Genomic DNA, 18,446 nt, shown 5'->3' on the forward strand with positions numbered 1-18,446 from the left:
AATCGGCGAGCTCAGCGCGCGACCTCGATTCAGACTCCGCTCTAAGCGTTTCTCAATTGGCTGAAAACTACGAGTTTCCATAGCGAAGATGACGAGTTTGCAAAAATGGGAGTTCATTGGCCCAGAGGGCTGTCCGTCGTGTTATATAAACAAGTCATCCACTGCACGTGGAGTCCCATGTTACGTGTATCGTGCAGCGTGAGACTGGGGAAGTTACCACAACACCGAATCCAAAACAATGTGTTATGACATAAGTGCGAAAGTCTGAGGAGGAAACGATATGAACTTTACCTGCGTCAAATCACATCTATTATTGCACTGCAGTGATGCTGCTCAAAAGCATGGATAAAATATCTACCGAGGTAGTTGAGGAATATGTGATATTTGAGATAGGGAATGGAGTAGCCTGGCTCCGCCCTCCTTCGTAGGGTACTTCCGCTCAATTTTTTTTCTTCAGTAAATGAAATGTATGAGAGTCTGGTCTTTATATATTGTCTATGGGTAGGACCAGAGGCCTGTACTACGAAGCAAGATTTGGCGTTAACGAGATAACTTCAGGTTCTACCCAGGGTTTTCTGTACCACGATGGTGGATCACTTGTTACCAGGTTAAATCACCGTGGTAACTTATGCTGAACACCTAACCTGGGCCCTGTTTCACAAAAGCAGAATTTATAAATCCAGAATAATTGATAAAGCGAGTCTTGACCTAGTATAATCTGTGCATCCTGGCTTGGTGCGTTTCACGAAAGCCAAGCCAGGTTGAGGAGGAGCGACTAGGTTGAGCCAGGCTGAAGTATTTCAGATAGATGCGTGTCCACAGCTTTCCTCAAAAGGCCGCGAGGTCGAGCACAGATTTACTGATGTCAAAATGGAGAATACGTGTTGTACATACTTTATACAGAGTGAGCAGCAGTTTATTGTGGAAGTATGATGACGTGAAACACATTATTTGTATAAAAAGAAAAGAAACATGGCCGCTGTAATGAAACAGTGTTAAGTTAGCTGACTTGCGCAGGCTTAACTTGACGTGAAAGTATAAGCGGAGCATTTGTTCCATATAGTTATTTATTTATTCCATAGGTGTGCACGGCTCTATTCATCCGTCCTCATCATTGTATACAAGTGAACTCAACTCAACTGGCATACACGCAGGTATGTGAGAGAACGTAATACCTTACGTAAGCGTAAAACCGTAATGCCTCAAATATAGCAACCCACACTATTACCGTAATGTATTGATAAGAGTGTTATACAAAAAATATATTTAACACCCCCACTCGCTCTTATCTTATTGGGTTACATGAAAACAGAATAACAGAATGAGGCTCCCTCATTGTCTTAAAGCACTTTGCATCCCTAAGTGCCAAAGATGTCTTGTGCAAATCTTTTTAACTTTAGCTTAGTAGCTGGCTTTGTCAGAACATCAGCAATCATTTGCTCAGTAGGACAATATTCAAAAATAAACTTTCCATTGTTCACATTTTCCCTAATAAAGTGATACTTAATATCAATGTGCTTGCATCACTGTCTGTGAACTGGGTTTTTGGCTAGCGCTATGGCACCTTGGTTGTCTTCATACACCTTTGTTTGTGCATATTGGTATGTGTCTATACCCCTGAGCAGTTGTTCTAAGTAAATGCATTCCTGTATGGCTGATGCTAAGGACATGTACTCAGCCTCACAAGTTGACAATGCTACTGTCAGTTGTTTTCTTGTTTTCCAGGATATCAAAGAGCTTCCTTCACTTAGACTGACACAATACCTTGATGTACTTCTTCTATCTGCTGCATCTGATGCCCAGTCAGCATCGCTGTAGACCCTTAGACCTAGTTTTTCTGTGTCATTTCTCCTGAAGGTCAACTCCTGTTCTGTTGTACCTTTGAGGTACCTGAACACATGTTTTACTGTGTTCCAGTGTTCTACTGTTGGTTCAGCAAAGTGCTGGGAGAGTTTACTGACCAAAAAACTTATGTCTGGTCGGGTACATGTGGACAAGTAAATTAAACTCCCTACTGCCTCCCTGTACTTTCTTGGCTCATTAATTTGTCCAGCATCTTCTGTGTATTCAAGTTTTGGTTCACATACATGTTTCTCTTGCATTCCAAATCGATCTAGAATTTTTCTCACATATCTCTCCTGAAACATTTTGACTACACCATCTGCTTGTTCAAAATCTATCCCCAAGAAATGTCTCAGCTTTCCTATGTCTTTCATTTTGAACCTTTCAGTAAGCATCCTCTTCACATTTTTCAAAACCCTCTCATTATTAGCTGCTAGATGATCAGATCATCAACCCATATTATTAGGATTATTTTCTCGTTGTGCTTTTCTCTTGTATACACACAGGTATCAGCTTGGTTCTGTACAAAATCATTCTCAATTAAGCATGTATGCAACATAGCATTCCAATTTCTCCCTGATTGTGTAACTTGCACACTAGTTTTTCACCTGTGTTTGACTTTTTCTCATAACCCTCAGGTTGCTCCATGTAAATCTCACAGTCTATTCAGTCCCTCCAGGATTTCGCGGCCTTTTTTTGAGATTGTTGCGGCCCAAAATGCCTGATTTCGCGGGAGCTTTTGTAAAAAATTGCAATAAAAGTTGCAATGTCTTTTGTATGTTTGTTGCAACGAAGTTGCGGGAGACAGTGAAAGTTGCAAAAAAGCATTTTCTTTTTGTATAGTTCTTTAAAAATAAAAAGGATACTTGTTTTGGGGAGAATAAAACTACTCTGGGCTGAGATTTCCTAGTAACCTTACCAAAAAGGCTCAGGATGCTGTAAATGTTGGTATAATATGAAAATGGCTAGTGGATTTAAGACAAAAAATAATAATTTATTGAATCAATCAAATTTGAACATATGTCAGTGGCTTGTTGATCTTTACATTGTTAGTTATTTTCCTATGCTGGCCCGGGCTGGGACACACATTCAAAGTCATACTGACTTTAACTTATCATTGCACTTACAATAACGAGCGTAGCTGTCCTAAATTTAGGTCATCGTGTCGTCTCATCTCCCTTTTCTCCTGCATGTGTTGTTTGTGTGTGTGTCTGTGTTTGTGTGTGTGCAAGCGTCAGTCGCGAGGGGGGTACGGAGCAGTAGCCCGCCCCCCCCCGTTGCAGAGAGCCGACAGCCAGGATGGAAACGGCAGCAACTTCAGCAACTTTTAAATCGTTAAAGTCTACATTGATGTTAAAATGTATCGGACGGTCTGAAATGTTTTGCACGGTCTTTCGCTGTACGTTTTGTTGGTAAATGAGTCACACACACGTCTCGTCTTCATATCAAAAACAAGGAAATGACCAACCCGTTCTCACTCCCGATTGGTCATTGGCTCTCAGAGTGCACGTGGGACTGCTGTGATTGGTTGAAGTCGCGGGAAACTTCAGGTTATTGGTCAAATGTGCGCAAAAGTTGCGGTGATTGGTCAAAATTGCTAGTCGCACCAAATTCGCGGTGATTGGTTGAATTTGCGTGAATTGGCGCGATGGCGACATCGCGAAATCCTGGAGGGACTGTATAATGGAGCATGCAAATAAGCAGTTTTAACGTCTATCTGGTGTAAGACTAGGTTATCCTGCACTGCCTTTTGCATGACTACTCTCACACTTGTCATATCGGCTGTGGGTGAGAAAGTTTCCTCATAATCAGTGCCTGGTTTCTGACTGTAGCCTTTTGCTACAAATCTCGCCTTGTATTTGTCAGATCCATCCATTTCTGTCTTAAGTGCATAAACCCATCTGCCCCCCACTGTCTGTTTGCCTAGTGGCAACTGAGTAAGGGTGAAGGTCTTATTCTCCTCCAGAGATTGCATCTCCTCTTTCATGGCATTCCTCCACTGCGTTGCTTTGGTTGATGCAATGGCGTCCTGGTAAGTGTGAGGAATATCACACACTGCTCTGTAACAAGAGTCCATGCATGTGTGCAGTTTGTCCTCCGTATCCTCTGTCTCAAAATCCTGTAGATGAGCTGGTCTCTTTTTAGTTCTTGGTGGGTTTCTTCTGATCACAGTCTCTGTGACTTCACCTGGCTGTGTGTACTCTGACTTTTCAGGTAAAGTCTCAGTAACACCACTTTGAACACCCTGATCTGGTCCATTTTCCACATTTTCATCAACAACATTCTTTTCACTGTTGTCAACCCTAGGATGTACATCCCCATACTCTATGTGTATGTCTTTGGTGACCATGTGACTGTCCCCCTTTCTGAAGGTGATTGTCGTTCCTCCATTTGTTGCTCTTGGCACTGAAAAGATGTCGTGTGGGTAAGATGGCATGTAGAGTGCATCTCGTAGCTGCGCTGTGTATTGTCGTCCAGCGTTGTCTAGAAGATGTATCACCGCCGTTCCTCGCCATTCCACTGCACTTGCTTCCATCAGCTAATTCCACTGAGTGGGTCTCTGGCTGGAACGAGCTTTCAAAGTTCTCAAACTTGTTGATGTCATTCACAATGTGCGAGGTTGCCCCTGCGTCCACCATGATGCCTTTCATTTTCACATTATCTGGTGGTCTTTCACTTTTGACGTACTTGGCCTTGAAGAGGTGGTCTTGGTCGCCATCTTGTTCCTCGGGAACTTTTCTGACGCCATCTTGTCCCCCCTTTTATTTACATAGTGATTCTGCATGCGTGTTGTTCTTGCAGTAATTACACCACACTACAACACAAAACCTAGGTGTCATGACCATACACTCTGGGTTAAAGAAGAGAATTGTTTTGCTGTTGTGACCATACGGCTGGGTTTGTTGTTGTGCACTGTGAACATGTGTGCCAAATCCTAGGTGTCGTGACCGTACACAGTGAATTAAGTGAATTGTTTTGCCGTTGTGATCATATGGCTGGATCTATAATTTCCGTGACCGTGTAATTATACATAATAGCTATTACAGGAACCGTGACCGAGCTTCCTGATCCAATTGGTACTGTCTTCCTTTGTATTTTTCTTGTGACTGCTGACATTGCTGTTGTGCCTGGTGTTTGAGACATTGTGCAAGAGCATTCAGTTTCCCTTTTTTCTCTTTTTTCTTTTCTTCTCTCCGCAAAGTGCATGAACGCATTTGTGAACACGCAGTAAGGACTCAGATTGATTAGTACGAGTGTCAAATTTAACTAAAAAACGGAGCTCTGGGCACTCCTGTCTCTAAACCCAGGTGCTAACGCCTTTTCTGGTGGCAGTGTGTTGGTTTATGGTTGTTTGCTGTGTTTTGTATAATATCTGGCGCTGTTTGTCGGTTTTGCTTGTTCTTGTGTGTCATTTTTATAATCTGTTTTGCTTGTGTGATATCTGATTGTTTTACAGGTGCTGATTGTGGTTGAGCTGTTTTGGTTGTCTTTGTCTGTTTCTTTGTGTATGTGTGAGGTTTTGTAGTTTGGGGTTAACTGCGCATATTAAGTAGATAATATCATAGGAGATACTCCGGGGAGAGGTTGATAACTCCCCGTCTCAGATCGGTACACTACTGATCGAATCATCTAATTTTTATATATAATAGAATAATACCTATATGACTGTTAATAGAATACAATAATCTACTTACCTTAGACCGCTGCTGAGTGTCATTTCTATAACTATTACACCTGACTCTCATTAATGATCATTGTGATACGGGTAACATTGTGTAAGGTTAAAAAACCTATAAAACACCATAGTGATAGTTACTCATGATATAAGGTGTCCCCCACAACTATAAGACACTGTAGACGTTGTTTAACACTGCTATAAAGATGTCCTTTACGGCCATAAGACACCTTAGTTAAATGTACGGTTAAATATCTTCAATAAGGTGTTTTCTATAGCCTCAATTGACGAATAAACCGATATCACTGATCAAGAGTCTTCAGTGACATGGTTCGCTGATTTTTTTGGGTGTTTTGTTGGTATGAATTCCTCAGTAAGCGTTTAACACTCTGGACTAGATTGTCATTTAATAAATAAATAAATAAAATAAACGACTGTTGTGAGTTAGTCAGTCAGGTTGCTTGGCGGTAGAAAGTGTATGTTGCTATAACAGAAGACAGATAGGAAGACTGTGAAAAGCTTACAGGACAATCTAAGACAGTGGGCTGCCTGGAGAGAAAGAAGTTTGTCAGGCAGCAGTTATTGAGTGAGTGGATCAGATTACAGACTGCTGCAGCAGCGAGGAGGAGCCTTCTGCAGGCCTTCTGTCTCTGTGCATCTCAGCACACGAACATAACAGCTTGAACTGTAACACACATGATCATTTTTTAATAACTTGAATTGGCAAAAAAAATAAAAAAATTCAGTTTTATTTATACTATCAAATCATAACAAGAATTATCTCAAGACACTTGAGGTTGGGACATGTTGACCGCACTCATTTTAAATGCTGAAACTCCTGAGCAACAGGATGATTTACTGCAAAAACTTAAAGCGCTAAATATACGTATTCAGGCCCCACTAGTGGAGCCTCAGAAGCAACCTCCCTCTCAGCAGCAGGCTCCCCAAAAACATCAGCCCCCACTTTACGAGCCTCCAGCTCAATATGCTTATCAGCCTCCTCAGGGTCAGTTCTGCGGACGTGGTAGAGAAAGAGGTGGATCACGGGGCGGATACCAGGGACAGCCACAGAACCAGTCACAGCAATTGTGTTATACGTGTGGCAAACCGGGACACTTCAGAAGGAACTGTTAGTTACAGGCAGGCCGCACAAGGATCGGTGCAGCAGGGCATTTATTATCCTCCCCAGCCAACAGGGCCCCCGGTGCCGAAACCAACGGGCTCCACATTGGCCACAACCCTGGTGAGGCTGTCCAGAGAGCCCTGCTGCCCCACTAAATTATCTTCTACCTCCTACTTTGAGGTTTAAAATCCTTAATGCTCCTATAACTACGATGGTTGACTGTAGTGCATGGTTTTCTACTATTGCCACACCACTTCCGGGTTTGACACTTTCACAAAATAGCACCTCAGTGGCATGGGTCTCTGGTCAAGCTTGCTATTTCACTCATCCTCGGCCTATTGAACTGGGGCCTGCATAGTGTTCCCATTCCTACCTTTTCACAAAATCTGAGACATAAATAGTTTGAATTAGTGTAATGGGCCCTTGTTCTATTTCACCAGCATATATATGTTGTGCATGGTTTGTATGACGTGTAGGTGAATTGTATAGATAACAGTTAGTCTTCACTCAGAAGTCAAATTGATCATTGACCTACTTTTTGCCTTTCCTCTGAACTATATATAAATGACAGTTTTCCTATTAATGACGGAAAATATGCCTTCCCATAATGCCATTAGCTGATGGAAATTGTGAAATTAAATTCCAATAACTCGTGAAACGCACATTTGATTAAAAGTTATAAAGGTTGACTTCCACAATCGATTTCCTACCTGAAAACAGTATTTATCCATGTTTACTTTCGGTATGCTTTTTCTCTGTCCCTGTTGGGCCAGATGAAAAAGGGAGGGGTAGATTTTAAGTTTAGAAACATTAAGAAACATTTTGAGTTCCCCCTCCTTGGCCTCACAGAGGTTTGGTCCACTGCCTGCTGCACGTTAGGATCTGCCCTCGACTCACAGCCACATCAGATAGTGACAGGAATGTAGTAAGTAGGTGGTTCAAGGCTATTTTATTCACGTTAGACATTAGAAGATGACTCTTTTCTCAAACAGTAATTAATAAAATAGTCAAAAAAAGCCAAATAAAAGTTTGTTATGTCAGTATAATATAATGTCACGTTAGTTCATATTTTACGAGGTGTGTGGCTGTCAGTGTGAGCAGTGGCTCACTCATTTACATTATGATCAGCTAATTTAACAAGTGTAGAAAAGTATTGTATTTCTTTTATATGGGGGGAACACTTTCAAAATAAGTCATGTTTTAAGGTATTTTTGTGGCTTGATTGTAAACTTCAAAATAAATACATGGTTTAAAAAAATATATATATTTTGGTAAATTTCGTCAGCTTTTTCATTGAATCGAGAGAAACAATGAAAAGCAGGATAATGGTACAGTCTATGCTACACTAATGATAGTATTGAGAGCTTTCTCTGTGTACACATGTCCTCTACCAGTATAGTTGTGGCTGTATTGTGTCCCCTTAAAAAAAAATAATTATTGATTATAAGTCTCCAACCATTTTTCTTCTTCAAAAAAATTAAATATTTAATATATATATATATTAATTATATATAATAATATATATTATTATATTAAAAATAATAAAATAATGTTTGCTAACCTTTCCAAAATTTGAACCTCCAGCAGGCAGTCCATTTCTGTTTTGTGGCAAATGACGTCTGGCTGACCCCATTACCAGAACAGGACTGGCACTCCTGATATTCTTGTCTGCGCAAAGACATGAGGTCAGTAACAACTAAATTGCTAACTGTGGCAGACAATAGTGATGTGTTGGGACTACATTCTACCTCAGGAGGGTAACCACTTATATGAAATTAAAAATGCTATATCACAAGCACCATAACCTAGAAACTTTAAGACACCTAATGTTACTTTTGTATACATCACTAATTTAAGATTTCAAAGCCAAAAACCAGTCAGTATCAGGATTTTGTAAATGCGTTCAGATATTCTTGTAATCTGATTATATTCTACTCAAAAAGACAAATTAGGATTTTCCCTGTGTAAACAAAACATATGAAATATGGTGTTTTATTATTTGAACTGCCTAACAGTCATACCTATAAGTCCTGCTGACACATTACTTGTTTGAAACACTTATTTGTTTGATTTGACCGTTTTGATCATTTTTCTTTTTTTTTCCTCAAATATAAGCACTTTTCTGCATTACTATTTTTGTTTATTTTTTCCTCAACTTTTGGGGCATGTTATTTTTATTACATACAGCTCATTGTTTGCAATTTTACTTTAGTACTTCTTACGCAATGATTTGACTTCTTCTACTGCTCTGCCTATCTGCATTTTATTATTCTGTCGCCTAAGATCAACTACAGTGAAATGTTTTTTTCACTGTTGTCATAGATCAGACGTGGATTGGCTGTGCGTTCACATAGCATGGAGGAACTCCTCCTTTCTTTACCAAACGCTCTGAAGACGCTATTGCTCACACAGACACGAAGCGTTTCCCCCCCACAAACCTATTATTGTGGAGTTGTCAGAACTGTTCCAAGTTGATAAATGATCTACTGCATGACGGTGACTAATATAGTTGCTGTGTCTTGTACAGTCCCACAGTCCTGACAGTTTCACTCAGACTCCCCCCTGTCATGCCTCCATCTGTCTCAGCTGTGTTGAGGTTTGCTTAGTTTTGAAAACTGATATCTCATATATACCTGCGCCTCACAATGTCTATTTCATTTCGTTCTCTTTCCTTGTTGCTTATTGCTCTGAGTTGTGCTTAGGTCTGAAAAAGAGGGTTTTAAGTTCCGAGACACAATGGCTGTCTCGTACATGGATATTATCATAACCTAGCTGAGGGTTTAGCTTGCTTTTATTATTATTTTTTTTATTTTTAGGTTGGGGCACGTGTGTCAAACTCAAGGCCAGCTGGCCAAATAGATTTTTATCCGACCCGCATATCACGTTTGGTTTACAATAAATTCTGGCCCACCTAAGTTTAGTTGCGTTTTCTTTGTATTTTGTTGCTTTTTCAAACTTTCAAACAGCCATTTTCTTCTATAATGGCTAACAGCATTTTTGCTTACTTTTTTTTACGTTTTTTTTCTATCCAACTACAGTGGGGCAAAAAAGTATTTAGTCAGCCACCAATTGTGCAAGTTCTCCCACTTAAAAAGATGAGAGAGGCCTGTAATTTTCATCATAGGTACACTTCAACTATGAAAGACAAAATGAGAAAAACAAATCCAGAAAATCTGGAAAAAAAAGAGCTGTCAAAGGACACCATAAACTAAATTGTAGACTTGCACCAGGCTGGGAAGACTGAATCTGCAATAGGTAAGCAGCTTGGTGTGAAGAAATCAACTGTGGGAACAATTATAAGAAAATGGAAGCCATACAAGACCACTAATAATCTCCCTCAATCCGGGGCTCCACGCAAGATCTCACCCCGTCAAAATGATCACAAGAACGGTGAGCAAAAATCCCAGAACCACACGGGGAGACCTAGTGAATGACCTGCAGAGAGCTGGGACCAAAGTAACAAAGGCTACCATCAGTAACACACTACGCCGCCAGGGACTCAAATCCTGCAGTGCCAGACGTGTCCCCCTGCTTAAGCCAGTATGGTCCAGGCCCGTCTGGAGTTTGCTAGAGAGCATTTGGATGATCCAGAAGAGGATTGGGAGAATGTCATATGGTCAGATGAAACCAAAATATAACTTTATGGTAAAAACTCAACTCGTCGTGTTTGGAGGGGAAAGAATGCTGAGTTGCATCCAAAGAACACCATACCTACTGTGAAGCATGGGGGAGGAAACATCTTGCTTTGGGGCTGTTTTTCTGCAAAGGGACCAGGACGACTGATCCGTGTAAAGGAAAGAAGGAATGAGGCCATGTATTGTGAGATTTTGAGTGAAAACCTCCTTCCATCAGCAAGGGCATTGAAGATGAAATGTGGCTGGGTCTTTCAGCATGACAATGATCCCAAACACACCGCCCGGGCAACGAAGGAGTGGCTTCGTAAGAAGCATTTCAAGGTCCTAGAGTGGCCTAGCCAGTCTCCAGATCTCAACCCCATAGAAAATCTTTGGAGGGAGTTGAAAGTCCGTGTTGCCCAGCGACAGCCCCAAAACATCACTGCTGTAGAGGAGATCTGCATGGAGGAATGGGCCAAAATACCAGCAACAGTGTATGAAAACCTTGTGAAGACTTACAGAAAATGTTTGACCTCTGTCATTTGCCAATAAAGGGTATATAACAAAGTATTGAGATGAACTTTTGTTATTGACCAAATACTTATTTTCCACCATAATTTGCAAATAAATTCATTAAAAATCCTACAATGTGATTTTCTGGATTGTTTTTTCTCATTTTGTCTCTCATAGTTGAAGTGTAACTATGTTGAAAATTACAGGCCTCTCATCTTTTTGAGTGGGAGAACTTGCACAATTGGTGGCTGACTAAATATTTTTTTTCCTCACTGTATGTATGAGAAGATTATGCGAGGCATTTCATTTTTGATTGAATAAAAGCATGTCGATAATCTACATGTCTGGCCCTTGATGTGGTTCTCCTTTTCCAGTGTGGCCCTTGGTGAGCTTGGGTTTGACACCCCTGGTCTGCATTGTATGTTGTGTGCTGCTCGGTGTCTTCCCAGTCCAGTAGCTCAAATTTCAAGGTTGACTACAAACAGGGCGTGGTTTCTATGGCCTAATACTGCTGTATAGTTGGCTTTCCCTTGCTTGGCATGTTTTCTTTGTGTTTTACAACATTTTCCAGTGAAAACCTGTTCTTGCCAGTGAAAGCATGTTTAATATTTGAATAGCAAAATATCTGCTGGTGAATTGCCAAAAAATGTCATGTTTGTGCTCGCATTTGCATCATTGACTTAGGTAAAAATCCATCCATGCATGCCTATCTCCAATCCATATTTGAATCCATTCAACCTTATATACTTTTGAATATTGAACCAAAATTCACTCAGTTGAAGTCGACATCCCCATACTGCCCAGCAATGGTGAACTCAGGGGTGGGGGCAACCACCCCTATTGGTGTCCCCCATGTTGGAAAAAAATGCCACAATAGTGCCCTCTTGATTGCCTCTATGGTAGATACATTTTGATAAAGTGCCCATTAGGGTACCCCTCCAGTGGAGAAAATTCAATGCTGGGCCCTCTAGTGTGCCCTTAAATGGAAAAAAACACAATGAAGTGCACTCTAGGGTGCCCTTCCAGCGGAGAAAACATGATGAAGTGAACCCTAGGGTGCCCTTCTAGCAGAGAAAACATGAAGTGAACCCTAGGGTGCCCTACTAGCAGAGAAAACATGATGAAGTGAACTCTACATTTTAGAAAACTTTCCACAGGCTACTGCTGCCAAGACACACAGGTGGCTGAAACTTACATTAGAAATGAAAATAAAGCCATTAATTCATGGTCAATTACATTCATGAGCTGAATTGTGTTATCATTCCATTTGCTGAACACTGCATTTATTAACTTGAAGCCATATTGCAATTTCAATGCATTTCCAGAATCCTTTATTGTGTATATTCCCTGGCCCTGGTATACAATAACATTTTGCTTTAGGTATAAGTGTGTAGGTGTGGTCCTGTTCATGTATAAAAACTACTATCTAAAAATGGGCATGTAAAGCATGAAGCCTCTGAAAGGAGGCCAGCATCGAATATGTGTAAGCTAAGGCTAAGGGACTGGAAAATAGTGTCACGGATGTGTCAGTGGAAGACTGAAACAGCACACATGTCAAATCCTCCATACAGGATATCTGCCACTGTACCTGCACTTCTATGGACACCCCTCCTACCAGGTTATTACATTATGTAACTGTCTGCAGTGAACGACACACATAAAGCAGATGATTCACACTGAGCAATGATTGTAGCTTCCAGTAATAGTGAACCATTAAATGATGATCGCTGAAAGAAGAGATTTCGTTAACATTCCCCACAGAGTGAAAAGAAATGCTGCGTCATACAAACAGCACTCTTGTACACTGCAGGTGATAAACAGGCCTCACACAAAAGGGCTTCATGATGAGGAGGGTGACCTTTGCAAAAAAAAAAACCTTATATCCTTGAATTGTAGTTTCCTTCTATTTGGGCATGAAGCTACTTTCTTTTTTTTTCATTTTCTCTCTATAAAATCCATAGGGCTACCCTGAGTGGGTGCAATCTCACAACCCACATCTAGAACACGAAAACGGACTGCAGGCGGAAATGCAGCGCGGTGGAAAATAACTTTAATAAAACTTCTATGAAAACAAAAACCAGCAAAACAATAAAAGCCTGTACATTTGACAATATCCAGTGTCTGAGACTTTTGAAGGCTAGTGGCTAGTGTGAAATGCAGCTGCATCACACATAAACCAAAAGAAAAACCATTATAGGCTTAGGCCTGGCCCTAAGGGTTTATATAATAAGATATGGTTCATGTACTCCGATATTGCACAAAAATCAAACACAGATGCAGATGCTGAGTAGCACGGTATGTCGAAACGAGGAAGTAGCTTTGCATCGCAGTGTCCCTACTTAAAAACCCCGCCCACACCAGCCTCAAACTCCGCCCAAACATTTGTTGTATAAAAACAAATACACTTAAAAAAAAGAGAGCGGCACATATTTTCACATTCAATTCAGACACAGATAATTAAAAACAGTATAAACAATGAAATTACTGAACAGTTGCTTTTTGTTTGGTCCTAACATGTTAAAAGCATCAGTTATTATTCCTCAGTGAGTATATTTGTCATGGGTGCTAGCAGGAGTGGGATGGTGCTTCAATAGGCTGACATCCTTTTAGACCTTAAGACAAGTTGGCTAGTGATAACTCACAGATGATAACACTTTGTCCAACAATGCTCTTGATTTGAACATTTTGAAAGAAACAATGCACATTGTCATTTCAAAAATAAAATAAACAAAAAAATAAAGTGTTTAGTTCATTAAAAGACAATTTGAAAATGTTCTTTTTAAACATTCCAGTGTTCAATGGTCCAAATTAACTGAGATTCAAACAGTGGACCACAAGGCTCACTTCATCCTTTTCTCTAATCAATCCTCCTTTCATTGTTATTTCCCGAATCTCTTTGGGCTAGTAAAGTAGTCTGGCACATAGACGTCTCATTATAAATTCTTAAATGGCGAAAAGAAAAAAGAAAACTCATAAAAAAATACAATCTTCCCGCAGTTTTGAGGCACACTTTGAACCAGTGGGAGCCAGTCTTAAGATGCACTTCCTGTGGGCGTTGTGCACATTGTTTTAAGACATCGGGATCAGGCATTTTTGTCTTTTGGATTCTGCCCTTTCCACACCCATCTGTTATCTCGGCTGTACTTAAAAGCAGTTCTGGGGCGTGGTCAAACCACATGCCATTTCGGAGTCCATACATGCTGAGTTTTAGGTCCGTCTGACAAAATTCATCTACTCCAAAACATGACTTTTTTTTTTGTCAGCCCACTCCGTAGGGACAGTTTAGTGTGGGCAGAGTGGGTGCTTCAGTTCCCTTCCTTTGGCTGTGTGTTATATCAGCTGTTGCTGTGCCTGTGCAAAACTTGCAGCGACTTTACCCACCATGATTCCACTGAAATGTCAAAAGACCATGAATCTGGATTTTCAGGAGGCACCATACCAGAGTGTTACAAGGCGACGAGGGATGCAGTAAGTAAGGGTGCATGGTAACTGAACTGTTTCGGAGAGTAGGTTAACTCTGTATGTACAGTATACAGGGTTGAATCTGCCTTTGTTTGGATAATTCTGCTAGATTCCCTTCTTTAAATCAGGGTGGCTGTCACCCTGTCTCCTTGGCACACCTTTCCCCCTCCCGCACTCCTTCACGGTGTCCTCTTGGCCCCTGGCCTTTGTTGGCTCTCAGTTGCTCTAGGAGCGGTTGTCTTTGGCCACATTGTGGGCCATCCAGTTGACTTTGGTTGTCCAGCTCTCTCTCAGGGCCTCGTCGAACTTCTGGCGGAACTGCTTCAGCGCATCCTCGTCTGTTTTACCCAGAGCCAGAGAGTCCTGAGGAGGGAAGTTGATTAAAATGACACAAAATGTGTTAAATATTTGCAGCTAACAACTCATAAAATAATATAAAAAAAAAACTTAATTTGAAATATACAAATATAAAGTACATCCCAGACAACATGTTGATATGTTGAGATTTGTAGAAAACAGTTAAACTCTAGGACCAAGTATGTATATAGTATATATATATATATATATATATACCATCATTTTTGGTTGTGTAAAATACATACACATACATACTCCATAGCTGTAGGACCTTGGGCAAGGGTAGTCCATCTAAGCCACCTTTGGGCTGGTTTGGAGAAAATGTGTGTGTGTGTGTGTGTGTATATATATATATATATATATATATATATGTTTTATATATATATATATAAAAAAGGTATATATAAATACCTTTAAGTACTGGATGTCTTTGACTGAGGTGAGCTCAGGCAGTCCAGCAGTCAGCATGAGGGCAAACAGTGTGATGAAGAGGTTCCCGTTCTTCCTCAAGACTAAATAGGCTTCCTCACAGTACTGACGGAAACTACAGGAACAACAAAGACACACATACACACTTCATTATTTCTGACATATACAGTACAGTGTCAACAATTATTTAAATTCATAATGATGGCCACTTTTAACAGACTCTGCATGTAAGAATCTTAACTACACCATAAAGAAAGACAAAAAAGACAATAAAGCATCTTGAAATGATTCCCTGTATGTATAGGATTATTGTAATTCACACCTAAAAATTGCCATTGCTGTTATATTCTTTCACAGTTAACAGATACAGAAACAGTAATAACTCTTTGGTTGAGGTATCTGCATGTGGTAAAGCAGATCAGTAGACTGTAGCCCATGTTCCTAACCACCTGTGTGTGTTAGCTGCACCTGTGGAAAAGTAGTGAGGATGTTAAAACTTCTGTTGGTGGTTTCAAAGTGATCATTACAAGCAAGGACATTCAAGGCCTAATCTTTTTTCTTGCAAGCAGCTACCAAACTTAAATGTTGACAATGTGTAAGCTCGTTGACCAGTTCTATCACAAACATTTAAAAAATTTTTTTTGCTGAGGTTTGTAAATTTTTTAGACTTGTGTGATCACTTCAACAATGATAGAGATATATATATATAAATAAAATAAAATAAAATATGTCTTTTTATTCTTACTCTTTACCAAAGTAAAATATCTAAATCCTGTAAAAAAAAAAAAAAAAAAAAAAAAGCTCACCTTGTCTCAGTCTGATGGATTCGGACGATATACTGTACACATCAAGTTAATTTAGCTACCGTGTGCTCATTTCAATACTGGAAATTCTGACTGACAGTACTTACTCATGTAAAAATGTTAAGCTGATTTGCAGTTATGTCTGCAGAAAAACAATTGTTGTTCATTAAATATGCTGGCTGCCTCTTTTATGGTGCAAAGAAAGACATCCAACAATCTATCCGTCAGATCATGATATTATATATATATAAATAAATAAATAATTTATCAGAGGCTTAAGATAAAAGAATAAATTAAAAGGAACAAACCTGCCAAACTTTTCTGTGTATCCTGTCTTGCCCTGCTGTATGACATGGATGAAGTCGTGTGTGAGGATAAATGGTACACGCTCCCTCTTGATGCCAAACTTGGACTTGAAGTTGCCCAGGATGTGACCAAAGTCTATGTGGAAGAGCTGACAGACAAAAAAGGCCAACCAGTGAACATCGTGGAACCAGGAAAAAGAACTAATGGAATCTGGATCATTTATACAGATAAAACAAACTGTCTGTCCAACCTGTCCGGTGCTGCGGACCATGATGTTGTCACTGTGGCGGTCTCCGATGCCCAGGACGTAGGTGGCTACACAGTAGCCTGCACATGACAGAGTGAACTCCTCGATGGCCCGATCAAGAGCATCACTGTCAAAATAAAATGAACACAGTATAACATTTAAGCACTTTTTTTCTGGATTCTCTTCTAAGCATGTCTCAGTGGTGACGGTCACCTGTAACACACCCTTTAGTCCAAAGCTGCTCAAAATGCAGTTACCTAAAGGTTCATTTAATCACCACCTTACCCAGTGTTCCTCTCTTTGAGCCAGTTGAGCAAAGCATCTTTGTTGAAGGCGGCCGCCGCTGCCACGTTGCTGCTGGTCAGCTGGATGTTGGCAATCGTGTCTGCTGATGAGACTACCTCGATCAGGCCTGCCCGGTCACCTGTCGCTAGGCAACCATACGGTACGATTCTGCACGATATGTAAAGAAAAAGAAGCAAAGAGCTTAATGATATCAACTGGAACATTGTGAGCATATCCATCCTGGAGTATTTGTTGGGTAGACTGAAAAGAAGTCCCAAACTGGGACACACAGTAACCCCTACTGAAAAATATGAATCACAACTACTTTTTGTAAGTGTATTACAAATATCCCATTTCCTATTTTGTCTACCTAAAACTCTGCATATATGCACTGTGATGAATACCAGATGTACCTGGTTCTCTGTGGTTTATTTATTTCAAAATACAAATGAAAACAGTCCCCAAAAACATGACCCAGACAAGATCAGCCAGATAATAAATTTTCTTCTACATTCACTTTAACTTTTTCTGTCTTTCCACAAGATGGCAGTATGTCTTTATTTAGGATGCAGAATTATATGACCTGGACATTCCTCAGAATACATCTTTGACATTGTGCCTCCAAGTCCTATTTTTCCAACAGCTGGCTTGATACCACTTTTTTCATGTCCGATACAGATATGACCTGACAACATGGCGGCCGGCAGTTGCATTCAAGGCTCTGATAACGTTTTCCCCACTTTTCTAGTATGGACACATGACAGGGTGTCAAATTGTAGCAGTTTAGGCTAATGGATCGTATCAGATTATACTTTCCTTTTCCCTCCAATATCCGAATCCGACCCTGTCATTTTAGCCAGTATCGGGCTGATACAGAGCATCGGTGACTTAATGGAGACCAAATGCCATATCTTACTCAACTTGATGGATGTTGAGTTTAAATAAATACATATTAAATGGATTAATAAATAATGGATATGTGCAGTAAAATACATCATCAAGAAATCACAGAAGAAACTTACATCCACATCTTAGTGATTTCATTACATTGTCCCTCCATTCATTTACAATGTCACATCACTGTGTTCGAACTCTGACCCATGTCACTGTAATCTGAAGCACTGTCCTCAAAACTGTCAAAACAACCCCCTCCACTGCTCAGCTCCAGATGTGTCAGTGTATGACGAAGGGAGAAAAATGGTTTGTAAAAGTGTGGATTTGGTTCGGATGTAATGCAGATATATGGCGCTTTTCCATTACATGGTACCTGCTCGACTCGCCTTTTTTGGTTTTCCATTACGAAAAAAAAGTCCCTGGTACCTGCTAACAGGTACTTTTTTTAGTACCACCTCAGTCGAGGTTCCAAGCGAGCTGAGGCGATACCAAAAGGTGACGTGAAAGCGACAGACGGGGGTGTCCTGAACAAACCCGCTATTTTTAAATAGTTTAGCCAGCTGTGTTTTTTTTTTGCTGCCTCCAGCTTCATTTGAAACAAAATGTGTCTTCTGGCTGTGGCAGCAACAAGACACCTTCCACGTTCTGTGTCGCGTTAGGTCACGGCAGTTTACTGCGGCGCCGCTTGTTTTACAGTTCTGCGGAGGCTCCAGGCAGAGCTTTCGCCGTAGCCTACGTACACACACACACGGCCGACTCGACGCACGCACCAGCACACAAGTATAAACATCAGGCCACTTACATAGTATACGGCGAAAGCTCTGCGTGGAGCCTCCACAGAACTGTAAAACAAGCTCAAGTGGCCTGATGTTTATACTTGTGCGCTGGTGCATGC

The 18,446-nt window shown here is 40.5% G+C and overlaps 1 protein-coding gene across 4 annotated transcripts in view; it reads right to left on the minus strand.

The window, feature by feature from the left end:
• Positions 1-12,801: 12,801 nt before the first annotated feature.
• Positions 12,802-18,446, minus strand: part of pik3cb (phosphatidylinositol-4,5-bisphosphate 3-kinase, catalytic subunit beta) — a 54,551-nt gene continuing 48,906 nt past the window's right edge. For all 4 annotated transcript variants that reach the window (XM_078246720.1, XM_078246719.1, XM_078246721.1 and 1 more), the window contains 5 exons: positions 16,658-16,825; positions 16,376-16,499; positions 16,128-16,273; positions 14,999-15,131; positions 12,802-14,593 (listed from right to left, as the gene is read on the minus strand). In XM_078246720.1, the coding sequence (XP_078102846.1) occupies positions 14,456-14,593; positions 14,999-15,131; positions 16,128-16,273; positions 16,376-16,499; positions 16,658-16,825 (709 nt within the window). In that variant the 3' untranslated portion in view covers positions 12,802-14,455. The remainder of the gene's footprint in view (positions 14,594-14,998; positions 15,132-16,127; positions 16,274-16,375; positions 16,500-16,657; positions 16,826-18,446) is intronic.

Source organism: Sander vitreus, chromosome 3, assembly GCF_031162955.1.
Source record: "Sander vitreus isolate 19-12246 chromosome 3, sanVit1, whole genome shotgun sequence".
Classification (NCBI taxonomy): domain Eukaryota; kingdom Metazoa; phylum Chordata; class Actinopteri; order Perciformes; family Percidae; genus Sander; species Sander vitreus.